The 27,580-nt window shown below is 41.4% G+C and overlaps 1 protein-coding gene across 1 annotated transcript in view; it reads right to left on the reverse strand.

The window, feature by feature from the left end:
- Positions 1 to 4,352: 4,352 nt before the first annotated feature.
- PIWIL3 (piwi like RNA-mediated gene silencing 3) overlaps positions 4,353 to 27,580 on the reverse strand; it is a 42,305-nt gene continuing 19,077 nt past the window's right edge. The window contains exons 13-21 of the mRNA XM_074004131.1: positions 16,985 to 17,169; positions 15,080 to 15,152; positions 13,266 to 13,463; positions 12,715 to 12,818; positions 10,542 to 10,612; positions 9,931 to 10,081; positions 8,452 to 8,577; positions 4,749 to 4,896; positions 4,353 to 4,578 (exon numbers count right to left, since the gene is read on the reverse strand). Of these exons, the coding sequence (XP_073860232.1) occupies positions 4,462 to 4,578; positions 4,749 to 4,896; positions 8,452 to 8,577; positions 9,931 to 10,081; positions 10,542 to 10,612; positions 12,715 to 12,818; positions 13,266 to 13,463; positions 15,080 to 15,152; positions 16,985 to 17,169 (1,173 nt within the window). The 3' untranslated portion in view covers positions 4,353 to 4,461. The remainder of the gene's footprint in view (positions 4,579 to 4,748; positions 4,897 to 8,451; positions 8,578 to 9,930; positions 10,082 to 10,541; positions 10,613 to 12,714; positions 12,819 to 13,265; positions 13,464 to 15,079; positions 15,153 to 16,984; positions 17,170 to 27,580) is intronic.

The following is a 27,580-nucleotide window of genomic DNA, read 5'->3' on the forward strand; positions in this document are numbered from 1 at the left end:
CCCCTGAGGAGCATATGGAGGACACCTTATCTATGCAGGTGAGGTGCACCGCTTTGTCCGAAAGAAAAAACGTTTATTGGTTTCTTTTTTTTTTTTTTTAACGGAGTTTTGCTGTCACCCAGGCTGGAGTGCAATGGTGCCATCTTGGCTCACTGCAATCTCCGACTCTCGGGTTCAAGCGATTCTCCCCCCAGTCTCCTCAGTAGCTGGGATTACAGGCACCCACCACCATGCCTGGTTAATTTTTGTATTTTTGTAGAAACAGGGTTTCACCATGTTGGCCACGCTGGTCCCAGGCCAAGAAGCCTCTCTCATGTCCTATCTTCCATTTCATTGATTCTCTCCTTAAGTTGTGTCAAACATGCTGCTATACCCATCCTGAGCTATTTCAGTTATGTTTTTCAGTTTTGGAATCTCCAAATTGGTTCTTTTCTACAATTTGCTCAACATTTATATTTTACTTTTTGGAATACTGTTGATAACTCACATGACCTGAGCACCTATGGTTCTATTTCTGTTGTCTTGCTTCCCTTGGCTTTGTCTTATTGTCCTCTTATATTGGTTGTTGTTGACCGAGTACTATATATTGCATGGAAATGTTAGATTGATGACAAAGATGTTATTATCCTGCAACGAGACTGCTTCTGGCTGATGACTGTGGGGTATTAACGATCCAGGTGGTTTAAAGGTAAGTTCTGTTCCTGGGAAGCCTTATCTTTATCAAGCTCCTTACTATACTGTATCCCTGAGAGTCTCAAACCAGAGTGTGCAAGTAACCTACAACTCTCCATACTGCTGCTGGACTTCAGTTTTTTTTTTTTTCAAACAGACTCACAAATATGTCAAAACAAACCTGACTTCTCACTCAATGGCCCCTTCCAGAATCTGTGGCATAAGAAGCAGTCCCAAATACCAGGGTCATATTCCTGGATTTCCTTCTGCCAGATATTGGCACTGTTTTCTCTGCTTTTCCATTCCTTTTGTTAAATATAGTGAACCCCAAGTTTCTCTTCAGAGAATCAATATGTCACTATGTTCAGCTCTTAGATTCTCCATTTTAAAGTTTAACTTCCTGGTTCCCTTTGGCCACTTGTTTCTAGTTTCGGTAAACAACTTTCCCACCAGTCTTAATCAGTAGTTCGCATCTGTTCCCCTGGTCACCTGCTCCGTCCTGACTCACCCCTGGTCACTTGCTCTGACCTAAGTCACCTTTAGTTACCTGTTGCTAACCTTCCTTCCTTCCTGCCAGACTACTCACCCTGCCACTCCAGTTCATACTCCTGCTCTTTTTAAAAAACAACCAATCAGGCCGGGCATGGTGGCTCAAGTCTGTAATCCCAGCACTTTGGGAGGCCGAGACGGGCAGATCACGAGGTCAGGAGATCAAGACCATCCTGGCTAACCCGGTAAAACCCCGTCTCTACTAAAAAGTACAAAAAACTAGCCAGGCGAGGTGGCGGCCGCCTGTAGTCCCAGCTACTCGGGAGGCTGAGGCAGGAGAATGGCGTAAACCCGGGAGGCGGAGCTTGCAGTGAGCTGACATCCGGCCACTGCACTCCAGCCTGGGCAACAGAGCGAGACTCTGTCTCAAAAAACAAACAAAACAAACAAACAAAAACAGCCAATTGGAATTAGCTTAGACTGTGTGGTCCAGCCATAGCCAATAAGGGAACAATACAGCAGAAGGGGCCACCTATATCAGGAATAAGAACTCCTTCCTCTCCCCTGTCCAGGTGTGCTCTTACCATTGTTCCATCTGCAATGAGCACCCTTTCTGCAGAAAATGAAAACTGCCTTGCTGAGAAAATTAAATTTATGTTTGAGTGCTATTTCTTTGCAGCACCAGGGAACAAGCATTTTGTTTCTAACACTTTGATGCTGTTCAACATTCTAATATTTTGTCCAGCTTTGAGCTGTATTCAGTGCAAGGATCGATATGTTATTGCCAGAGTCAAGTTCATTTTTTGAATTATTGTATTGCTACTTCATAGGCCAAATGGATTTCTTATGATTTTTTTTTTTTTTTTTTTTTTGAGACGGAGTCTTACTCTGTCACCCAGGCTGGAGTGCAGTGGTGCAATTTTGCTTCACTGCAACCTCTGCCTCCCAGGTTCAAGGGATTCTCCTGCCTCAGCCTCCTCAGTAGCTGGGATTACAGGTATGTGCCAGCATGCCCAGTTAATTTTTGTATTTTTAGTAGAGACAGGGTTTCACCATGTTGGCCAGGCTGGTCTTGAGCTCTTGATCTCAAGTGGTCCACCCACCTCGGCCTCCCAGAGTGTTGGGATTACAGGCATGAGCCACCATGCCCAGCCCTGACAGACCTTTAATTAGCACTCCCAACCCTGGCTCAACAATGTGAAACTGAGGTGTTGTGATACATTACATTTTTATCTGTAAGCCTCTGAAATGAGACTTTTCCTGGAAATATTGGATACCCAGCTTCCTTCACCCAATTTATAAAGAACTAATAGGCTAATTGGATATTTCCCTGGTCACAGCAGTATTTCTAGTTATCTTAGAAAGCAACAAATTAGTATATTAGGAAGGCTAAAAACATTTAAAAAATAACAAGAGCCAGTCATGTTTAATTCATGTTAAAATCACTGATTTTAACATGAATAACTTTATTGAATCACATCATCTTAAATTTAACAGTGTTAGGAATAAATGATATATTGTATTTAGAGAGAACATTCAGAAAGTTTTAATACCTACTTTCAGTTTGTTCTTTCCAAGAAACCATTTTTAGACCTCTAGAAATTGATCATTATAAATCAGATTCTAACTTAAGAACATGTTATCTTAGTGTTTCTTAAATTACAGACCCATCTCAATGTTTATTGCCATTGGCAATAACTGCTCAGGAGGACATTACTTAGATTACAATGCGTTTAGATTCTAAAGTCTTTCCATTTTATTTCTTACAAGACCAGTTCAAATTATAAACCTAATATGTAATCAAGCAATTATGTTTCCAAATATACCTTTTCTTGTCTATTTGAAGTTAATCCCCACCCCTACACCCACCCCCACAATAACACTATCTAAGAAAACAAAACAAGGCCAGGCGTGGTGGCTCACACCTGTAATCCCAGCACTTTGGGAGGCTGAGGCGGGCGGATCACTTGAGGTCAGGAGTTTGAGACCAGCCTGGCCAACATGACAAAACCCCGTCTCTACTAACAATACAAGAATCAGCTGTGTGTGTTGGCGCATGCCTGTAGTTCCAGATACTTGGGAGGCTGAGGCAGGAGAATCGCTTGAACCTGGGAGGCCGAGGTTGCAGTGAGTCGAGATCGCGCCATTGTACTCCGGCCTGGGTGACAGAGCAAGACTCCATATAAAACAACAACAACAACATTATTTAAAAAAAAAAATTGTTTCCTGAGTCTAATTAAGGATAGTTTTAGGTGGAGAGAAAAAAGTCCACTTTCAAGAAAAACATAATAGCTCCACTTAAATAACTTACTGAAGACTTTGGATTTTGATCCGGCTAACATAACATACTGGGACCATGCAATAGAATGAATTAAACAAGTTCATTAACAGAGCTTAGTTTTCCTTCTTTGTGGAAAAACCAAATATTTGTGTTCCTAAGCTGCCAATTTTTTGTTTTGTTTTTGAGACAGAGTCTCACTCTGTTGCCCAGGCTGGGGTGCTATGGCAAGATCTTGCCTTGCTGCAAACTCCACCTCGCAGCTTCAAGCGATTCTGCTGCCTCAGCCTCACGAGTAGCTGGGATCACAGCTACCCACCGCCACATCTGGCTAATTTTTGTATTTTTAGTAGAGACAGGGTTTCACTATATTGGCCAGGCTGGTCTGGAACTCTTGACCTCAGGTGATCCGCTTGCCTCGGGCTTCCAAAAGTGCTGGGGATTACAGGCGTAATCAAGCTTTCTTTATGACCTTTCCACCAAAAATACATCCAAATTCTCACCCCAGTACAAGGAATAGCACAATGCTTCCTATGTAGCTCATCAGTAATAGGTTAATTCTAAATACAAAATATTAGAAAGAAATTCGGTGTTGTTACTTTTATGTCTTCCTTTCCTGTCCGTTAACAAAAAAAGTTTCAAAAATAAAGCAGATGTAGTTTTCTAAGTAGAGTTTACTTGTTCACAGATGTACTCTCTGTGACAAATGTCCCGTCTTTTTAATTATTAGAGTGGCCCTGCTTGGGGTGAAAAATGTTCAGTCACGTTTAGTTATGAGATCTCTGTCACATATTTGAAAGGGAAACTGCAAGCCAAACCCTGTCATTTCTCCTTTCTGGAAAAATCAGTCTGTGATAGTACTGAGAGTAGAACATATCACTCTGAATCTCTCCCATGTCCAATCAAGAACAATGGGAATTTAAAGCTATGGACCTAGGAAAATATTTCAGACATCCTGCTTCAAAAGGAAGACAGGCTTACACGTTGTGGTTTCAGTATCACATCAGGTCTTCCTCTGCAGGTCAAAGGTAAAAGAGACGGGTTGACAGGGAACGATTCGGTTCCTGGTGAATGGACTGTCCCACGAGGTAAGCCAGCTTGTGCGCATAGTGGCAAGGCGCTGGAACTCGAATGATGCCCTTTAGTAGGAAAAAAAAAACAAAAACAAAAACACAACTAAATTTTTTTCACTTTACATCTACTTTCCCTAAATTTAAATTCATGGAAGCCAATTCAGAGGTCCAACATTGTTCAATCTTGAATAGTACATTTTAAAAATCTGAAGAAAAAAGTAACAGAAAGTACTTACTGGTAAATTATAATACATGTGGCATAGACAGTATGTTAAACGCTGTACTGTATTTGGGCTCAAGCCAATCGTGTCATAGATGACGTTATAATGAGTGGGGGTAACAGTTCCATCTTGCACAAACTGACTCACAATAAAAAAGTCATACCTGGAAATATAGGACATGTGGGTATCAGCTCATTTTCGAAAGAGGGTACAGTTAAGTAAACCTAATGTCTGAAATGAAAACATTTAGTAAAATAGCTTACAAAAATCTATTCTATAGACTAAGTTTCCTTTGCATTTAGAAACCTGTCTAACTGAGCAATGATTTGAGAGATCAAATTTATAGAATGCAATTAAATCACTGACAGAGATAGTAACTCTTGTGGGATTTTGACTTCAAGTACATGCACTGAAACCTAGAGGAAGAAACAAGATTGGCGCATTTGATCTGATATGGCCGTAGATAATTCCATTCAGAGATCCTGGGATGAAGGCCTGCTGCCTCGCTGAGGATCACTGGACTATATTTAAACTTCTTAATACAACCCATAAGATTGATCTATGTGTGTGTTATAAATATTGAATTTATTTTTATGTTTACAATCTTATGTTGTACTTTATGTTTATGATACTTTTTATTTGCTCCTTCCTTTAATCCTTTCCTGCCTTGCACTAGATTGATCAAATGTTTCTGCCTTTCCTTCATTTTACTTCATTTCTTCCTAACTCTTGGTATGAATGTCATGATTTCCACTGTGGTTTCACATTAAGTCTTTCATTTATGTAACTGCTTTAAGTATAAAGCACCAGAAGCTTTATCATTTTCCCTAATAACTGAAGAATCTTATTATGCTTTAACCTCATAACTCCTTTTCTATGTAAGTGTTATATCCAGTATTTTAGGGTTTTTTTTTTTTTTGACACAGTCTCGCTCTGTTGCCCAGGCTGGAGTGCAGTGATGCAATCTCAGCTCACTGCAACTTCTACCTCCTGGGTTAAAGCAATTCTCCTGCCTCAGCCTCCCAAGTAGCTGGGATTACAGGTGCCCACCACCATGCCCAGCTAATTTTTGTATTTTTAGTAGAGACAGGGTTTCACCATGTTGGTCAGGCTGGTCTCGAACTCTTGACCTCGCGATTCACCCGCCTCAGCCTCCCAAAGTGCTGGGATTACAGGTGTGAGCCACCACGCCCGGCCAGGTCTTGTTTTAATATACCCTATAAATTGTCATTTATGAAATCAAGGCTTTTTTATGCGCCATCGTAACTCATCAGCATTGCTTCTTGCATTTCATTCTCCCTTCACTGTTCGATTTCCTTCTTCCTAAAATACAGTCTTTTGGGGTAGTTCTCTCAGTGAGGGTCTGGTGGATCTGCTAATGTATATACTGTATATGCACAAACTGAGCGTGTTTGTATTTCACTGTCACCCTTGATAAGTTAGCTGGGTATCAAATTCTAGCTTGATGGCTATTTTAAAGCATTTTAAAGATATTTCATAGTATTCTTGTTTCTACTCTTGCTGAATGTGATTTTTATTGTTTGTAAATATATTATTCCTGTGGTTGCTTTTAGATTTTCTTATGCCTGCTGAAGTTTCGCTATAACATTTCTAAGTGTGAACTTTTACTGATCTTTGCCCAAATCTTGTTATTCTTCAATCTGAGGATTCAGAATCTCAGACTTTCTCTTTGAATATTGCTCCACCCCACCACACCCCCATCATATCTTATCTACTACTGAAACTTCTATTAGATATAGAGCAAATCTTATTTTGCCTTACATTTTTCTAAACATTTTTTTATATCTTCCACATCTTTATGGCTCTCCACTGCATTATGGAAATTTTGTGAACATATGTTCCAGTTAACAATTTGTTTTCTTTTATGTCTAACCTACTCTTTTAACCCTTCCACTGATTTTTCTTCATTTTGACTATATTCATGTTTGTTAGATATTCAAATACAAATTGACCTTTTCATTAGACATTCTTATGGCCTTTATTCCTTTTTATATCTTTTCTTTTTTCAGTACATTTTTATATAGAATGTCTCTAACCATTTCATCTTCTGGAAGTTATGTCTAATCTTAATGTCTTAAAGGCTGGCTCTCACTCATAATGACTTACATCCTCATAACAAGAAAAAGACTTCTAAATCACTGTTTGGAATTACTTTCCTTGCATCCATGAACAACAGGGCTGACTATATGAAACTATTTTGTAGCCTATTCAGTATTACTTTCTGAACACATCATTTCTTTGTTCAGGATAACAAAGAATAAGTGTCATACAAAATGTTTCACATGAAAGAAACTGGTCTCTTTTTTCACACTGCTGTTTATTTTTTTATTTTTTTATGTTTTGGGACAGAGTCTCGCTCTGACGCCCAGGCTAGAGTGCAGTGGTGCAATCTTCGCTCACTGCAAGCTCCGCCTCCCAAGTTCACACCATTCTCCTGCCTCTGCCTCCTGAGTAGCTGAGACTACAGGCACCCACCACCACACCCGGCTAATGTTTTGTATTTTTAGTAGAGATGGGGTTTCATCATGTTAGCCAGGATGCTCTTGATCTCTGGACCTCATGATCCGCCCGCCTTGGCCTCCCAAAGTGCTGAGATTACAGGCATGAGCCACCACGCCCAGCCCCACACTGCTGTTTTAAAGCAGAAAGACATTTTTAAAATAGAAACCTCTGGCTGGACGTGGTGGCTCACACCTGTAATCCCAGCACCTTGGGTCACCAAGGTGGGTGGATCACTTGAGGTCAGGAGTTCGAGACCAGCTTGGCCAACATGGTGAAACCCCATCTCTACTAAAAATACAAAACATTAGCTGGGCGTGGTGGCAGGCACCTGTAATCCCAGCTGCTCAGGAGGCTGAGGCAGGAGAATTGCTTGAACCTGGGAGGCAGAGGTTGCAGTGTGCTGAGATTGCGCCACTGTACTCCAGCCTAGGCGACAGAGCAAGACTCCATCAGATAGATAGACAGAGACAGACAGACAGACAGACAGATAGATAACCTCTTAGGCTACTGCATACACATTTTGATGGTCATGATATATTCAATATAATTCGATTTGTGATGACTCCAAATTGTTAATATAAACATCACTTGCTATCTTTTGTATTCATAATTTAAAGGGTTTTAGGGCCACACTGAAGTTAACTCTTATGTGGTCACAGACATTTACAAATGTTTGATGAAGGAACTTCGACAACCAAAAGACTAATTGCAATTTCTAGATCCAAATGAGGAATCTCTACCCAATAGTAAAAAAACAGACCAAATTAGTTCTAAAGAATCAGAAATGGGCCGGGCGCGGTGGCTCAAGCCTGTAATCCCAGCACTTTGGGAGGCCGAGACGGGCGGATCACGAGGTCAGGAGATCGAGACCATCCTGGCTAACACAGTGAAACCCTGTCTCTACTAAAAAAAATACAAAAAACTAGCCGGGCGAGTTGGCGGGTGCCTGTAGTCCCAGCTACTTGGGAGGCTGAGGCAGGAGAATGGCATAAACCCAGGAGGCAGAGCTTGCAGTGAGCTGAGATCTGGCCACTGCACTCCAGCCTGGGTGACAGAGCAAGACTCCGTCTCAAAAAAAAAAAAAAAAAGAATCAGAAACGCTTTAAGGTAAATTTATTGGAATTAAGTGATTGTACTGAACTGAAGCAAATTGAGAAAATTATAGATCCAGATACAAAAAATACAGGTGACTTACCATTCATTCCTAGTCAACTCTATGTCAATAACTGTTCCTGGAGGTGGATTTTGAAAATCGCTTCCACGCTTAAGAAAAAATCTAGTGTTTATTCGTTTCTTCACCACAATGAAAGCTAGAGTGAAACTTAAAAAAATTTAGGGTAAGTGTCTCTAGGTTTACTCAGTCTTACCTCAGAAGTATACAGTGTATTAAAACATCTGTTTTACATTTAGGACCCATTAAGAAGAATGGACAGCAGCCCTCCTTACACCCTAATTTTACTGTCTAAGCTCCATGTGCCCAATTGAAGCAGTAAATGAGGAGGTATTTATTCATAGCCACCCACATCCCAGGGGAAGGGTCCCTTCCTCACAACTTTAGGATCATTCCTACAATCCTGGCTGGGCAGCGGGCCCTCAGGAAACAGGAGTTTTACAAAAGTGGAGTTTTCCAGGTTTTGTAAGTCTTAGGGCTGGAGATTCCCTCCCGCTGGCTCCTCCAGTCTGGAGATACACAAAAGTCCAGGATAAGTGTGAACTGTTGGCAGGCTACGTTCATGGATTTCTTCTTTTTTTGAGATGGAGTCTGACTCTGTCCCCCAGGCTGGAGTGCAGTGGCATGATCTCAGCCCACTACAGCCTCCCTCTCCCAGGTTCAAGCGATTCTCATGGCTCAGCCTCCCAAGTAGCTGATATTACAGGTGTGCGCCACCACGCCTGGCTAATTTTTGTATTTTTATTAGCAGAGATGGGGTTTTGCTATGGTGGCCAGGCTGGTCTCAAACTCCTGGCCTCAAGTGATCCACCCGCCTCCGCCTCTCAAAGTGCTGGGATTACAGGCGTGAGCCACCATGCCGGGCCGTTCATGGATCTCTATGATTATCTGAGGTTAACAAGCCCTCCCAAAGCAAGGCTTGAAATAAAGTAGGAAGATTCAGCTGGAGCTTTATGGTGGAAGCAGTCTGCTCCTGCCAGGTCCAATTCTGCTTTGCATTCTGACTTGGGCGTGGAACGCAAAATCAAAGCAGAAGGGTCTTCCCCGCGCTCCCTCCACCCATCCACAGAAGCCACTATTTATATCAAGCTCCTACTCTCATTCACAGAAGCCACTATTTATATCAAGCGCCTGCTCTCATCACATATTGTATTGGTGTTTTCCCCTAAAAAACATCAGATTTTTTTTCAAAGACTAAACTGTCAAGCTAAAATCTTCACAGTACGATTTTTTTTGAGACAAGGTCTCACTGTGTCACCCAGGTATGAGTGCAGTGCTCCTAGGCTCAAGTGACCTGCCCACCTCAGCTTTCTGAGTAGCTGGGACTGCAGGCACACGCCACCGGGCTCAGCTAATTTTTTTATTTTTTGTAGAGACAGGGTCCCTCTACGTTGCCTAAGCTGGTCTTGAACTCCTGGGCTTAAGTGATCTGCCCACCTTGACCACCCAAAGTGCCGGGATTACAGGGATGAGTCACTACACTTTACAATTAATACAACCTACTTGTTAGGAGAGAGGGTTTTTAAGTAGGTCGACATCTTTTTCGCTTCATGGTCAAGCAATGCTTGAAGCTGACCATCTCCCACTCCGTCCCGATACACAATAACAGAATGCGGCATCGATGATTCGTTTTTACACCAGACATCCAGGGCAGCTGAGAGGAAATCAGAAGCTTGTGTAAATAAACCGTAACTTGGAACAAACTAGCCTTTGCTGCTTTTGACAAATTCTAAGTCCATCTTTTAACACTGCAGCTTTCAGGGCAATTTTACTGTTTAAGTCCTGTCTATTCCCAACACTGCAGCTTTCAGGGCAGTTTTACTGCATGAGTCCTGTCTATTCCGGGGTTCCTCAGCAACAGCACTATGGAAGTTTTGATCCGGAAAATTTGTGGTGGAGGTGGTGGAGATGGGGTCAACCTATGCATGCTAGGATGTTTAGCGGCATCTTTGTCTTCTACCCACTAGACTCAATGGCAGTACCACCTCCACCCCAGTTGAGATCCCAAACACTAAAGGTTCAGTCATTACTAAGTGTCCTCTGGAGGCAACAGGTCCACTGGTAGAGAACTACTTGTATAGTGTCGGGTTCCCCAACCTCTACAAGACACTGACCTTTCAAGCAGGTCTGCAGCTCTTTCACAAGCTCTTCTCCTGTTTTCTGGATGACACATTGAGAGTACCACCTGTTCACAGAAAAAACAAACCACCAGTTTGGAAAACAAGATTCTTAAAATCTCATTTTGAGTTTGCATTAAACTACGAGCAAAAAAATATTACTATCAGTAGTTGAGGACATTTTACCATCAATTCATATCGCCACAGAGATCAAAGTCTTGGTTGGTCTCTTTTGATCTTAGGCATTTTAGAAAATTCTGAGTGCATACAAATAGTCAAATAGAATGGAAGCATTTATTCACATTACTACAAATTAGTCATGCTTTATTGTACAAGACGACTGCAGTTTCGCCTACGGGGGAGTGCAATAAAATGAAAACCCGGTGCTCCCCATGGCTCCTGCTTTGGGATCAATGCTCTCAACAGTGGCTCCTACATGTTCCCCCTCACTGAGGAAGGGGTTTGCTTTGGAATGGTGGCAGCTGTTGTGACAACTTCAACATATCCAGTAAAATGGTATGCTGTCTCAAGTTTCTATCCCGTTACTGCATTCTTGTTTACTTCAGAGTAACCCCATCTGACCACCTGACATATTGTGATGTATCTGTCTGTCTGCCTCTTCTCACTAGGATTTAATTCATAGGGTATGACCAGGCGTCTTGGCTCCACGTTTTCACTGCCAGTGTCAGCATCGGAACATGGCAGCCACTCAGAAAAATCTGTTGACAGCTCCAAGAATGATTTGGTTCGTGATGGTCTCTGCTTTCTTGGGTTTGGAGTACGTAATTGTAATATTTACTTAGCTATGTGTGTTTCTCTTTGTTCAAGGTATTGGCTATTTTCATAATTTTTCTGGAAGTTTTTCTTTCATTGATTGGAAAGCAGATTTTACACTATTAAAATAAGTGTATTACTTGAAAAAGCATCTGTTGAATAATTGAAAGTATAATTTTTCCCTATGATTGTTATTTTCAAACAAAAAGTAGAACGAAACAGTGTTATCATATTGAAGCAGAATATGACTGGAAAAAAAGTAATCATCTATGGAAATAAAGATGGATCTTCCTTAAAAGATTCCTGAATTATACCTAGTGGGCCACGATCATTGTTAAACATAGAGGTAATTTGCAATGGTCACACATCAAGTAATGCGCAAAGGACGGCAAACTTAAGACTGCAAACTTATTTCAAGGTACAGCGTGGTTTCTACTCTGAGAACAGAAAATAAAAGCGCCCTGGGAGAAAACAAGAGCATGGGATATAGACGTACGTCTCCTCTCAGAAGTACATCACATGCAAGTATATGAAGACAAGATCTTATACTTACAGATCTCTGACCACTTATTATGTTTCAATGTCTCTTTACCCACGCACATCTCAAATATTTCACTATGTGTTAGTGATACCCATTTACTGAGCAGAGCCTATGGTAGACAGAACTCTACCTGTTCTAATCCCTGGAGCCTGTGATCACGGCAGGATACCACCCCTGTGATTATGTTATGCTATATGGCTCCATTGACTTTATGATAAAGGTTTTCCAAATGGGAAAATGAGCTCCTTTAAAAGCAGGGATGTTTTTTCTGGCTGATGGCAGAAGAGGTGGTCAGATTCAACACAGAACAAGGGCTCAATGTGCCCTGGCTGGTTGGAAGATGGAGAGGGGTTTGCTATGTGAGAGAAATCAAGACTGGCCTGCAGCTGACAGCCAACAATAAAAACAAAACAAAAAAAACAAGGACCTCTGTCATCCAACCACAAAGAAATGGATTCAGCCACAATGACATGAGCTTGGAAGGGGAGGGCTGCCCAGCCTCCAGATGATAATGTGGCTTGGCTGATACCTTCATTTATGCCTTGTAAGGTCCTGAGAGCTGTGAACTACCAGGTGTCTGGTGAGAAGAACTGTGCAGATAGAGACGGGCATTGTCATCAACTGCCACGTTTGTGGTATGTTAGGCAGCAATGGAAAATGATGTAGAGCAGCCAATCGTGCAAAAATGTTCTGGGAACATAACTTTGCCAGCAAAATCAGGAGAGCACATGACTAAGAATAACTCATCTGTCAAATTCCCAACCTCTTGAGTTAACAAATATTAATTAGGTTCATCTTTTCTGTTTGGTCCACAGTCAGCTACCAACTAAACAATATCTACCAGAGCTTACTTACTTTGTTAATTCAGCATTGGTACTTGCCACAAATCCTGCTATTGATTTCTGTCGATTTACGATATCGTGGAAACAATCAATGCCAACGAACATTGTTCTTTGTACCTTAAGTTTTTTTTGAAAAGGTAGTAGAGTTAGAACGTGAGCAAAATTTAAGCATTAACAATTAAGAGGCCGGGCGTGGTGGCTCAAGCCTGTAATCCCAGCACTTTGGGAGGTTGAGACGGGTGGATCACGAGGTCAGGAGATCGAGACCATCCTGGCTAACATGGTGAAACCCCGTCTCTACTAAAAAATAACAAAAAACTAGCCGGGCGATGTGGCGGACGCCTGTAGTCCCAGCTACTCGGAGGCTGAGGCAGGAGAATGGCGTGAACCCGGGAGGTGGAGCTTGCAGTGAGCTGAGATCCGGCCACTGCACTCCAGTCTGGGTGACAGAGCAAGACTCTGTCTCAAAAAAAAAAAAAAAAAAAAAAAACAAAACAGAAAAAACAAGAGAATCTTAAGTTTTATTAGATATAAGTTAAATGAAGTCAATGAAATACAACGTACGTCGGTCTCCACCTTCCAGAGGGCTCCTCCCATCTTGCAATTCATCTGCTGGGCGATCTTGGTGACAATGGTCCTTGCCTGGACTTTTTCTAAGGTCTTTTTCACTACACATTGGCTTGGAATCGGGCATTTGGTACATAGGTATCTTTTTATACTGTCATATCTGTGTTTGTCATCATTGGGCAGGATACAAATCACCTTGAAAACCAGCCAACATGACATTCCATAAGATACAACAACAGTGATACAGGAAAGAAAAACCATCTCGAGCAGGCAACTTAGGTGGAAGACTGACAAGCTAGAGTCAATTTATTAAGAAAATATTTGAACCCAAGAGGGTGAAGGATCTAGAGCCATGTTATAAATTATAACAATTATATCAATTATATGGTATGTATTTATTAGAAAATTATAATTAGTTATAATTATTAGTTACATTAAACAATTGGAAGGGCGAATATGTGGAAGAAACAAATTATAATTAACATTACAAACTATAATTAACATTAAATTATTAAGTGTTTAAATTATAGTGTTGTAAATTATAGTTAATACTGATGTAAATTATAGTTAACATTAATGTTATAAATTATAATTATAAATTACAGCAATTGCTGCAAGAGGCAATTTGGCAATATACATCAATTGCTTAAGCCTGCAATATCATTTCCATCCTATTCAGTTTCCAGGAACTTATCACCGTGTTGACAAGGATGGGTTAAAAACAGGCTCAAGGGGCTGGGCACAGTGGCTCACGCCTGTAATCCCAGCACTTTGGGAGGCCGAGGCGGGCTGATCACGAGGTCAGGAGACCAAGACATCCTGGCTAACACGGTGAAACCCCGTCTCTACTAAATATACAAAAAATTAGCCGGGCATGGTGGCAGGCGCCTGTAGTCCCAGCTACTTGAGAGGCTGGGGCAGGAGAATGGCGTGAACCCAGGAGGCGGAGCTTGCAGTGAGCCCAGATCACACCACTGCACCCCAGCCTGGGCGACAGAGCCAGACTCTATCTCAAAAAATAATAAGAAGAAGAATTTGCTGTAGTAATTCAGATAAAACATAATGACAACTTGGTCTAAGACACTGAATGGAAGAAAGGAAAGAACAAGCTCCTAGAAAAATACCAAGCAAGAATTGCCAGGCACGGTGGCTCATGCCTGTAATCTCAGTGCTTTGGGAGGCCAAGGCGGGTGGATCACTTGAGGTGATCCAGTCTGGCCAACATGGTGAAACCCCATCTCTACTAAAAATACAAAAATTAGTGGGGTGTGATGGTAGGCGCCTGTAATCCCAGCTACTCGGGAGGCTGAGGCAGGAGAATTGCTTGAACCAGGAGGTAGAGGTTACAGTGAGCTGAGATCATACCACTGCACTCCAGCCTGGGCCATGGAGCAAGACTTCGTCTCAAAAGAAAAAAAAAAAAAAAAGAAAAGAAAAACACCAGGCAAGAAGAATAACACAGGCTAGAAGATAGTGATCATAGACTTGGCAGGTTACATCTGGGGATGAAAGTTAACGAATGTGGTGATTGTTAATACCCACACTACTTTACACTTGTATGGTGTGTTTTTTTCAAGTTAGGAGATTTTAAAAGTAATTACAGGTCCCCAAGCCTCAGAAAATTAGCTTAAGATTGTGATATTCAGGAATAGCTAAACCATGAAAGTTTGTATTCAGCTATATTATGCAGGTTAATCTGCTTTCGTTGGCAAGTTCAGGAAACCAACAACAACATTTTGAATTCTAAAATACTTATCAAAATGGTTTAGAACAATAACTAAAGACTGTACATGTATCAACAAGACACTTACCATCTGCAGTGTTGGTCTGGTATATTTCCGTAATGTGTCTATATAGGAGTTAGCATCCCCATCTACTTCAATCCTAAAAAATATAGCATGCATATTCAAAAGGTACTGACCAGTGAAACATGATAAACATCTCAGACAGCTAATTAAATATAAAGTAAGACACGATAAAAAGGCAAGATATGCATTTCAGTAGAAAATATGTTTAAAAGAAAAAAGACAGCCGGGCACGGTGGCTCAAGCCTGTAATCCCAGCACTTTGGGAGGCCGAGACGGGCGGATCACGAGGTCAGGAGATCGAGACCATCCTGGCTAACACAGTGAAACCGCGTCTCTACTAAAAAATACAAAAAAACTAGCCGGGCGAGGTGGCAGGCACCTGTAGTCCCAGCTACTCAGGAGGCTGAGGCAGGAGAATGGTGTAAACCCGGGAGGCGAGGCGGAGCTTGCAGTGAGCTGAGATCTGGCCACTGCACTCCAGCCTGGGCGACAGAGCGAGACTCCATCTCAAAAAAAAAAAAAAAAAAAAAAAAGACAGTAGACTTTCAGTTTCCGATTCTACTTGTAAGGAGCTTTGAAGTCACTACTCTGTCCTAACAAGTCAAATGCTAAACAGACTGAAAAAAATGAACAGTTCTCCTAGGATTTTCAAGAGAGGTGAGGACACAAGGCAAATCACTGCCTCCTATATTGAAGAGACAAATAAGCAAAACAGGGAGTCCTGGCTAGCTGGAGCAAAGACTCAAGAAACTTCCCAGGATAACAGTTCCTGTGTCAGGTGATCTAAACTGTAACTGATGAATTACTGCAGGCTCAGCATGGACAACTGTGAGGGTTGAAAACTCCAGGTATACCCAGTCATAGGAGGCTCCCACAATTTTGAGAGTTTTACCTCTAGGAGCTTGACCAGGTCCTCGCAATAAATACCAGAGGAAAATTGTTTCGTGCTTCCAGCAAGGAAAGGAGAAAATAAACTATTGTGAAATACACCAGGGCCCTGTGTTCCTAACAGGCCCTGCCCTCAGGAGACGCTACTTAACCAGAACCTAACCCTTTTTTAAAAAAAAGAAAACGTTTAGGTTCAGGGATACACATGCAGGTTTGTTATACAGGTAAACCTGTGCCCTGATGGTTTGTTCTACAGATTTTATCATCCAAGGTCGAAGCAAAAGAAGCCAAGGCTGAGAACACTGCATACTGTGTGAGTCTAACTAGATGACATTCTAAAAAGGCAAAACCATGGACATGGTAAAAAAAACAAAAAAAAAAAAAAAAAAATTGTCCTCAGAGGTTGTGGCGCAAGGGGTAGGTGGTGGTAAAAAGGGATAATTAGGTGACGCACAGAAGACTTTTAGGGCAGTGACAAATACTCTGCATGAAACCGATGGTGGATACAAGTCATATACATTTGTCCAAACCAGTAGAATATACAATTCCAAGAGTAAACCCTACTGTAAACTATGGACTTTGGGTGATTATGATATTTCAATGTGGGCTCATTGGCTGTAACAAATGTACCACACTGGTAGGGGATGTTGATGGGGGAGGCTATGCATTATTGGGGGCAGGATATATATGAGAAGTCTCTGTAACTTCCTCTTAATTTTGCTGTAAACCTAAAACTGCTCTAGAAAGTTTCGGTTCAGTTTTTTTGAAACATGACTGAGAATTCTTAATATTCTCCATCCATTCACATCAAGTTCTTAATTCTCATACCTTCTACAACATGTATCTTAATAGCCGTAAACCATATATCACAAAGTCTGTTTTAATATTTTTTGACTAGAGATTAGACTTTACAGACTTTTAAGGTTTTGATACAGTGACCAATTCCTACAATATTTTAGTTGTTATACTTTAAGATTGTTAACTGATTTTCAAATTGGAAGTAATTTCTGCTCTACTTACATTTCTGCTGGTTTCATAGTTATGCCCATGGGGGCTGTGACACTCTGTAGATGACTCTTTAAGGACATGGCTTCCCTGTGACTGCTCCTACTATGGAGTATGAGCCAACTATGTAGCGGCATTGCATTAAGTAACGGTAATTCTCTTATTTCTCTTGACCAGTCTCCTTGTGAATTGGCTTTAACCTGGAAAAGAATTATAAGACCTAGCATAAAACTTTAAAGATCAACTTATGTAAATCTGTGCTATCTCCTATTGAAATGTTACAATTATAAACTTGAATGGCCAATTTAGGTATTTTTTTCAATAAGATATAGGTTAACATAACTGAATTCTATCCTAGGTGCAAAAAATTTTCGTTGAGAGGCCATTGCGGGGGAGATGACTCCAGAGCTTTAGGTTCCCATGCAGGCAAAGCAAAGCCCAATGTAAACAGTAAAGCAAAGCCAGAGACTTTACCAATCAGAAAATACCAGTTACCAACTAGAGTTCTTCCACTTAAATAGAGCAAATGTATTTTGTCCTATTTCTCATCAGCCTATAAAAGCTCACTGCTCACACTGCTGCAGCAGAGCTCGCTGAACCCCTTCTGATTGAGTGCTGCACAATTTGTGAATCAGTCTTAGTGCCAATAAACTTAATTGTATTTGATGTGAAGTTTCTTTTGGAGCTTTTCGATGCTGTTAGACTCAGATTGGCTCTTCATACTGTTCTATCACAGCAAGTGCTCCCTAAAAATTTAGTCTTTTGGTGGGAACTCTATTCCAAGGAATGACACTTGAAACATTTAACCAAAGATAGAGTAAGATGGCCAAATAGAGGCCTCCACTGATCATCCCTACAAGAGGAACACTAAGTTTGACAAGTATCTGTACAAAGGGAGCACCTTCATAGGAACCAAACATCAGGTGAGCACTCAGCGTCTGGTTTTTACTTTCTATTGCTGAAAGAGGCACTGAAGGTGGGAAAAACAGTCTTGAATTGCTGACGTCACCCTTCTCCCACCCCTGCATGGCGCGGAGAATCTGTGCAGTTGGGAGAGGGAGAGCACAGCAACTGTGAGGCTTTGCATTAAAATCAGCACTGCCCTGTCACAGCAGAAAGCAGACCTGGGCTGTACTCAGCTGATGGCCACCCACAGGGGGAACATTTGATTCTGGCCCTAGACAGAGGGGAATTGCCCACCCCAGTGGTCAGAGCTCGAGTTCTGGAAAGCCTCGCCACCATGGGCTGGAGTGCTCTGTGGCCCTAAGTGAACCTGAGAAACAGTCTAGGCCACAAAGACTGCAATCCCTAGGTAAGTCCTAATGCTGATCTGAGCTCAGAGCTTGTAAACTGGGGGTAGAGGGGTAGGGGACGTGATCTACTGAGACACCAGTCAGGGTAGCTAAGAGAGTGCTTACATCACCCCAACCCAAGGCAGCACAGCTCAAAGCTCCAAAAATGGCCCCTTCTTTCTGCTTCAGGAGAAAAGAAGGAAGAGTGAAGACTTTGTCTTGTATCTTGGATACCAGCTCAGCTACAGTAGGATAGGACAAGAGTCAGGGTTGTGAGGCCCCCATTCTGGGCCCTAGCTCTTGGATGACATTTCTAGACATACCCTGGGCCAGAAGGGAAACCTGATGCTTTGAAGGGAAGGACCCAGCCCAGGCAGGATTCATCACCTACTGATTAAAGAGCCCTTGGGCTCTGAAGAACCAGCAATAATAGCCAGGTAGAATGTCAAGGGCCTTGAGTGGACTCAGAGATGCTGGTTTCAGGTGAGAACCAGCATATTCCCAGCTGTTGTGGCTATGGGGAGAGACTCCTGCTTGAGAAAAGTAGAGGGAAAAGTAAAGGGGACTTTTGTCTTGCACCTTAGGTACCAGCTCAACCACAGTGGGGTAGAGCACCAAGCGGGCTTTTGGGGTCCCTAATCCCAGGCCTTGGCTCGTGGATGGCATTTCTGGACCTGCCTTGGGCCAAGGTGGAGCACGCTGCCCTGAAGGGTAATTCCTAGGCCTGGCAGCGTTCACCGCAAGCTGACTGAAGAGCCCATGGACCTTAAAGGAACATTGGCAGTAGCCTAGCAGTACTCCCTATGGGCCTGTGGTGGTAGTGGCCATGGGGTGAGGCTCCTCTATGTGTAGAAAGAGAAGGGGACAGGATGCGGTGGCTCACCCCTAGAATCCCAGGACTTTGGGAGGCTGAGGCGGGTGGATTACTTGAGGTCAGGAGATCCAGCCAACCTGGTGAAACCCCATCTCTACTAGAAATTAGCTGGCTGTGGTGGTGGGCGCCTGCAATCCCAGCTACTTGGGAGGCTGAGGCACGAGAATCTCTTGAACCCAGGAGGTGGAGGTTGCAGTGAGCCGAGATTGCACCACTGCACTCCAGCCTAGGCGACACAGTAAGACTGTCTCAAAAAATAAATGAATAAAAAGAAAAGAAAAAAAGAAAGGGAAGAGTGCGAAAGGTCTGCATCGTGGTTTGAGTGCCAGCTCAGCCACAGTACAACAGAATACCAGGTAGGTTTCTATGATTTTTGACTCCAGTCCCTGACCCCTGAATGGCATTCTCTGCACCTGCCCAGGGCCTGGGGGAACTTACTGCTCCTGAAGGGAAGGACACCAGTCTGGCTGCTTTGCCACTTGATTGCAGAGCCTTAGGACCTTCATCCAACGTAGGTGGTAGCCTGGTAGTGGTCACAGTGGGCCTTGGGAAAGACCCAGTGCTGTGCTGGCTTCAGGTCTGACCCAGTGCAGTCCCATTGGTCATCACCACAGGGGTGCTTGTGTCACCCCAAACCCAGATCCAGGTGGCTCAGCAGAGAGAGAGACAGAAAGTAAGCGAACAAGACTCTCTGCCTGGTCATCCAGAAATCTTCCGGATCATACCAAGATCACCAAAGTGATATCACTATGAATCTGCGCGAACCATAGTATTACTGTGCTTGGGATGTCCCCTGATGCAGATGTGACTTAGATCACAATACCCAAGTCCTTCTGAACACCTGGACAGCCTTCCCAAGGAAGATGAATACAAACAAGCCTGGACGGCGAAGACAATAACGAAAACCTAACTTTCAACACCCAAACACTCATGAACTTCCCCAAGCATCGAGACTATCCAGGAGAACACGGACCTCAGCAAATGAACTCAATAAGGCACCAGGCACCAATCCTGGAGAAATAGATATGTGACCTTTCAGACAATTCAAAATAGCTATTTTGAAGAAACTCAAATTCAAGATAACAGAGAATTGAGAATTCTAGTAGATGAATTCTACAAAGAGATGGAAATAATTAAAAAGATTCAAGTAGAAATTCTGGAGTTGAGACATACAATTAACATATTGAAGAATACATCAGAGTCTCTTAAGAGCAGAATTAAATCAAGCAGAAGAATTACTGAGCTCAAAGGCAGGCTGTTTGAAAATACATAGAGGAGATAAAAGAAAACACATATACCTAATGTAAATGACGAGTTAACAGGTGCAGCACACCAACATGGCACATGTATATATACGTAACAAAACTGCACGTTGTGCACATGTACCCTAGAACTTAAAGTATCATAAAAAAAGAAAGAAAACACAGAAGCATGCCTACAAAATCTAGAAAATAGCCTCAAAAGGGCAAATCTAAGAGTTACTGTCCTTATAGACGAGGTAAAGAGATAATGGTACAGAATTCACTCAAAGAGATAGCAAAACTTCCCAAACCTAAAGAAAGATATCAATATCTAAGTATAAGGTGGTTACAGTAGATTTAACCCAAAGACGACTACCTCAAGGCATTTGATAATCAAACTCCCAAATGTCAAGGATAAAGGATCCTAAAAGCAGCAAGAGAAAAACAACATAGAATGGAGCTCCAATACATCTGGCAGCAGACTTTTCAGTGGAAACCATACAGGCCAGGAGAGATAATCTGAAGTGCTGAAGGAAAAAAGAATTACCCTAGAATAATATACCCGGTAAAAATATCCTTCAAAAAAGGAGAAAGACTTTTTCCAGACAAACAAAAGCTGAGGGATTTCAACACCAGATCTGCCCTATAAGAAATGCTAAAAGGGGTACTTCAATCAGAAAGAAAGGGATGTTGAGGAGCAATAGGAATTCATCTGAAGGTACAAAACTTACTGGTCATAGTAAGTGCACAGAAAAACACAGTAACGGTGGTGTGTAAACTACTCTTAAGTAGAAACACTAAAAGGTGAACCAATCAAAAATAGCAACAACGTTAAGACATACAATAAGATATAAATAGAAACATGTTAAAAAGCAAAAGGACATAAACAGTTCTCAAATTTAAGAAAATCAAAATTGTATCAAGTACTCGCTCAGACCACAGTGGAGTAAAACTGGAAATCAACTTCAAAAGGAACACCCAAAACCATGCAAATACATGGAAATTACATAACCTGTTCTTGAATGATCACTAGGTTAACAATGAAATCAAGATGGAAATTTTAAAGATTTGAACTGAATGATAATAGTGACACAACTCATGAAAACCTCCGGGATACAGCAAAAGCAGTACTAAGAGGAAAGCTCATAGCATTACACGCCTACATCAACAAGTCTGAAAGAGCAAAAATAGACAGTCTAAAGGTTACACCTCAAGGAACTAGACAAACAAGAAGAAACCAACCCAAGCCCAGCAGAGGAAAAGAAATAATCAGCATCAGAATAGAACTAAATGAAATTGAAACAAAAAACCCACAATAGAGAAATGAAACAAAAAGCTGATTCTTTTAAAAGTTAAATAAAATTGGGCTGGGTATGGTGGCTTACGCCTGTAATCCCAACACTTTGGGAGGCCAAGGCAGGTGAATCACACGGTCAGGAGTTCAAGACCAGCCTGGCCAAGATGGTGAAACCCCGTCTCTACTTAAAATACAAAAATTAGCCAGGCGTGGCCAGGCGTGGTGGCTCACGCCTGTAATCCCAGCACTTTGGGAGGCCGAGGTGGGCTGATCACGAGGTCAGGAGATGGAGACCATCCTGGCTAACACGGTGAAACCCCGTGTCTACTAAAAATACAAAAAAATTAGCCAGATGTGGTGGCGGGCACCTGTAGTCCAGCTATTCAGGAGGCTGAAGCAGGAGAATGGTGTGAACCTGGGAGACGGAGCTTGCAGTGAGCTGAGATCGCACCACTGCACTCCAGCCTATGGAACAGAGGGAGACTCCGTCTAAAAAAAAAAAAAAAAAAAGGAGTGGTGGCGGGTGCCTGTAATCCCAGCTACTCAGGAGGCTGAGGCAGAGAATTGGTTGAACCAGAGAGGCAGAGTTCGCAGTGAGCCGAGATCATGCGACCACTGCACTCCAACCTGGGCAACAGAGGGAGACTGTCTCAAAAAAAAAAAAAAAAATTCTAAAAGCTCAATTAGAAATGAAACTGGAGGCCGGGCGCAATGGCTCATGCCTTTAATCCCAGCACTTTGGGAGACCAAGGCGGGCAGATCATGAGGTCAGGAGATCAAGACCATTCTGGCTAACACGGTGAAACCCCATCTCTACTAAAAACACAAAAAATTAGCCAGATATGGTGGCGGGTGCCTGTAGTCCCAGTTACCCAGGAGGCTGAGTTAGGAGAATGGCATGAATCTGGGAGGCAGAACTTGCAGTGAGCTGAGATCATGCCACTGCACTCCAGCCTGGGTGACAGAGTGAAACTCCATCTCAAAAAAAAAAAAAAAACCAAACTGGAGATATTACAACTGATACCACAAAAATACAATAGATCATTCAAGGCTACTATGAACACCTTTACACACACAAACTGGAAAACCTAGAGGAGATGGATAAATTCCTGGAACTGGAAATATACAACCCTCCTAGATTAAACCAAGAAGAAACAGAAACTCCGAACAGGCCAATAACAAGCAGTGAGATTGAAATGGTAATATAAGATGCCACCAAAAAAGGATCCAGGACCAAGTGGATTCACAGCTGAATTCTATCAGATACTCAAAGAAGAGTTAGTACCAGTCCTACTGAAACTATTCCAAAAGACAGAGAAAGAAGGAATCCTCCCTAAATCATTCTATGAAGCCAGTATCACCCTAATACCAAACCAAGAAAGAAGAAAACAGTAAAACAACACTATAGATCAATATCCCTGGTGAACATAGATGTAAAAATTCTCACAAAATACTTGCTAAATGAATCCATCAGCATATCAAAAAGATAATCCACCATGATCAAGTGGGCTTCATACCAGGGATGCAGGGATGGTTTAAAACATGCAAGTCAATAAGTGTGATACACCACACAAACAGGATTAAAAACAAAAATCACATGATTATCTCAATAGATGCAGAAAAAGCATTTGATAAAATCCAGCATCACTTTATGATTAAAAATCTCATGGCCGGGCATGGTGGCTCACGCCTGTAATCCCAGCACTTTGGGAGGCTCAGGTGGGCCAATAACGAAGTCAGGAGATCAAGACCATCCTGGCTAACACGGTGAAACCCAGTCTCTACTAAAAATTAGCCAAGCTTGGTGGCATGCACCTGTAGTCCCAGCTATTTGGGAGGCTGAGGCAGGAGAATCACTTGAACCTGGCAGGCAGAGGTTGTAGTGTGCCGAGATCCTGCCACTGCACTCCAGCCTGGGTGACAGAGTGACACTTTGTCTCAAAAAAAAAAAAAAAAAAAAAAACCCTCAGCAAAATCGGCATAGAAGGGACATACCTTAAGGTAATAAAAGCCATAGGATATAAATAGAAACATAAGTTAAAAAGCAAAGGACACAAACAAGTCTCAAATTTAAGAAAAATCAAAATTATATCAAGTACTCTCTCAGACCACAGTGGAGTGAAATTGGAAATCAGCTCCAAAAGGAACACCCAAAACCATGTAAATACATGGAAATTAGATAACCTGCTTCTGAATGATCATTGGGTTAACAATGAAAAGTTGAAAGCACTCCCCCACAAGAACTGGAACAAGACACTGATGCCCCCTTTCACCACTTCTATGAAACATAGTACTGGAAGTCCTAGCCAGAGCAATCAGACAGGAGAAAGAAATAAAGGACATCCAAATCAGCAAAGAGGAAGTCAACCTGTCACTGTTTGCTCATGCTATGATTGTATACCTAGAAAACCCTAAAGACTCATCCAACAAAGCTCCTAGATTTGAGAAGTTAATTCAGTGAACTTTCAGGATACGAAATTAATGTACACAAATCAGTAACACTGCTATACATCAACAGCAACCAAGCTGAGAATCAAATCAAGAATTCCACCCCTTTTACAATAGCTGCCAAAAAAAAAAAAAAGGGAATATACCTAACCAAGGAGGTGAAAGACCTCTCTAAGGAAAACTACAACACACTGCTGAAAGAAATCATAGGTGACACAAATGAAAACATATCCCATGCTCATGGATGGGTAGAATCAATACTGTGAAAATGACCATAGTGCCAAAAACAATCTACAAATTCAGTGCAATTCCCATCAAAATACCATCATCATTCTTCATAGAACTAGAAAAAAAAATCCTAAAATTCATATGGAACCAAAAAAGAGCCCGCATAGCCAAAGGAAGACTAAGCAATAACAAATCTGGAGGCATCACATTACTTGACTTCAAACTATACTACAAGGCTATAGTCACCCAAACAACATGGTACTGGTATAAAAATAGACACATAGACCAATGGAACAGAATAGAGAACTCAGAAATAAAGCTAACTACTAGTAGCTAACTGGTCTTTGACAAAGCAAACAAAAACAAAGTGGGGAAAGGACAGCCTATTCAACAAATGGTGCTGGGATAATTGGCAAGCCACATGTAGCAGAAAGAAACTGGATCTCATCTCTCACTTTATACAAACATCAACTCAAGATGGATCAAAGACTTAAATCTAAGACCTGAAGCCATAAGAATTCTAGAAGATAACATCGGAAAAACTCTTCTAGACATTGGCTTATGCAAAGACTTTATGACCAAGAACCCAAAAGCAAATGCAACACAAAGATAAATCAATGGGACTTAATTAAACTAAAACACTTATGCACAGCAAAAGAAATAATCAGCAAACAGACAACCCACAGAATGGGAGAAAATATTCCCAAACTATGCATATGACAAAGGACTGATATCCAGAATCTACAAGGAACTCAAATCAGCAAGAAAATAATCCCATCAAAAAGTGGGCAAGGACATGAATAGACAGTTCTCAAAAGATATACAAATGGCCAACAAACATGAACAAATGTTCTAATGACCAGGGAAATGCAAATTAAAACCACAGTGCAATACCGCCTTACTCCTCCAACAATGGCAATAAAAAAAATCAAAAGACAGATGTTGACATGGATGTGGCAAGAAGGGAACACTTTTATACTGCTGGTGGGAATGTAAACTAGTACAACCACTCTGGAAAACAGTGAAGAGATTTCTTAAAGGACTAAAAGATCTACCATTTGACCTAGCAATCCCACTACTAGGTATCTACCCAGAGGAAAAGTCATTATATGGAAAAGATACTTGCACATGCAAGTTTATAGCAGCACAGTTTGCAATCACAAAAATATAGAACCATCCCAAATGTCCAGTTAATGAGTAGATAAAGAAAATGTGGTGTATATTCACACCATGGAATACTACTCAGCCATAAAAAGGGTTTGCAGCAATCTGGATGGAGTTGGAAACCATTATTCTAAATGAAGTAACTCAGGAATGGAAAACCAAACATTGTTATCTTCTCACTCATAAGTGGGAGCTAAACTATGAGGATACAAAGGAGTAAGAATGATGCAACGGACTTTGGGGACTGCGGGGAAGGGTGGGAGGGGTAATGGATAAAACACTACGTGTTGGGTACCGTGTATACTGCTCAGGTGATGGGTGCACCAAAAGTACAAATACCACTAGAACTTATCCATGTAACTACCTGTTCCACAAAAACCTATTGAAATAAAATTTTTAAAAAAAGAAAAATGTTTTAAAAAGCAAAGGACAAATGTAAAATAGAGTTTATTCATTTTCTTTTTGCTTGTTTGCTTATGCAATCAGTGTTGTTGGCACCTTAAAAGAAGGTGTTATAAGACAGGATTTGCAAGCCTTATGGGAACTTCAAAAATATGCAATGGATACACAAAACAAAACAAGTTATATCAAACTAGAGAAAATCACCTTCACTAAAAGGCAGGCAGGAAAGAAAGGAGGAAGAAGAGACCATAAAACCAGAAAACACATAATAAAATGGTAGGAGTAAATCCTTACTTCTCAATAATAACATTGAATGTACATGGACTAAACTCTAATCGAAAGAGTGACTGAATTAATTTAAAAAAAAAGGTCTGCCTGCAAAAAACACTTAACCTATAAAGACTCACATAGACTGAAAATAAAGGCATGAAAAAGCACACAAAAAAGAAAAAACAGGAATAGCTAAACTTAGACAAAATAGATTTCAAGACAAAAACTATGACACAAAGAAGGCCACTATGTAACAATAAAACGGTCAATTCAGCAAGAGGATATGACAATTGTAAATACATATGCACCCAACCCTGGAGAACCCAGATATATAAAACAAGTATTAGAGCTAAAGAGAGATAGGCCCCAATATGATAATAGTTGGAGACTTTAACACCCCACTTTCAGCACTGGACAGATCTTTCAGACAGAAAAAAAGGAAACGTTGACCTTAATCTGCACTACACACTAGAGGGACATCATAGTTACAGAATGTTTCAGCCAACAGCCGCATGATGGACATTCTTTTCCTCAGTACATGGATCATTCAAAGATAGACCATATATTAGGTTACAAAAGAAGTCTTAAAACATTCAAAAGACAAACATAAAGCATCTTCTCTGATCACAATGAAATAAAACTAGAAATCAAAAACAAGAGGCATTTTGGAAACTATACAAACACATGAAAACTAAACGATATGCTCCTGAATGACCACCAGTCATGGGTCATAAGGAAATTGAGACTTTTCTTGAAACAAATGATAATGAAACCATGACATACCAAAACCTATGGAATACAGTGAAAGCAGTACTAAGAGGGAAGTTTATAGCTATAAGTGCCTACATCAAAAGAGCAAAACTTCAAACCACCCAATGATGCATCTTAAAGAATTAGAAATGCAAGGCCAGATGTGGTGTCTCACACATGTAATCCCAGCACTTTGGGAGGCTGAGACAGGCAGATTACTTGAGGTCATGAGTTCAAGACCAACCTGGCCAACATGGCAAAATCCCAGGTGCTGGGACTCAGAAGACTGACGCACAAGAATTGCTTGAACCAGGGAGGTGGAGGCTGCTGTGAGCCAGAATCACCCCCACTACACTCCAGCCTGGGCAACAGAGTGAGACTCAGTCTCAAAAAAAAAAAAAAAAAAAAAAAAAAAGGAAAAGAAAAGGGAGACATTACAACCAATATTGCAGAAATGTAAAGGATCACTCCTGGCTACTATGAGCAACTGTATGTCAGTAAATTGGAAAATCTAGAAGAAATGGAAAAATTCCTAGACATATACAACCTACCAAGATCAAACCATGAAGAAATTCAAAACCTGAACAGACCAATAACAAGTAATAAGATCAAAGACGTAATAAGTCTCCCAAAGAAAAGCCCAGG

Source organism: Macaca fascicularis, chromosome 10, assembly GCF_037993035.2.
Source record: "Macaca fascicularis isolate 582-1 chromosome 10, T2T-MFA8v1.1".
Lineage (NCBI taxonomy): Eukaryota > Metazoa > Chordata > Mammalia > Primates > Cercopithecidae > Macaca > Macaca fascicularis.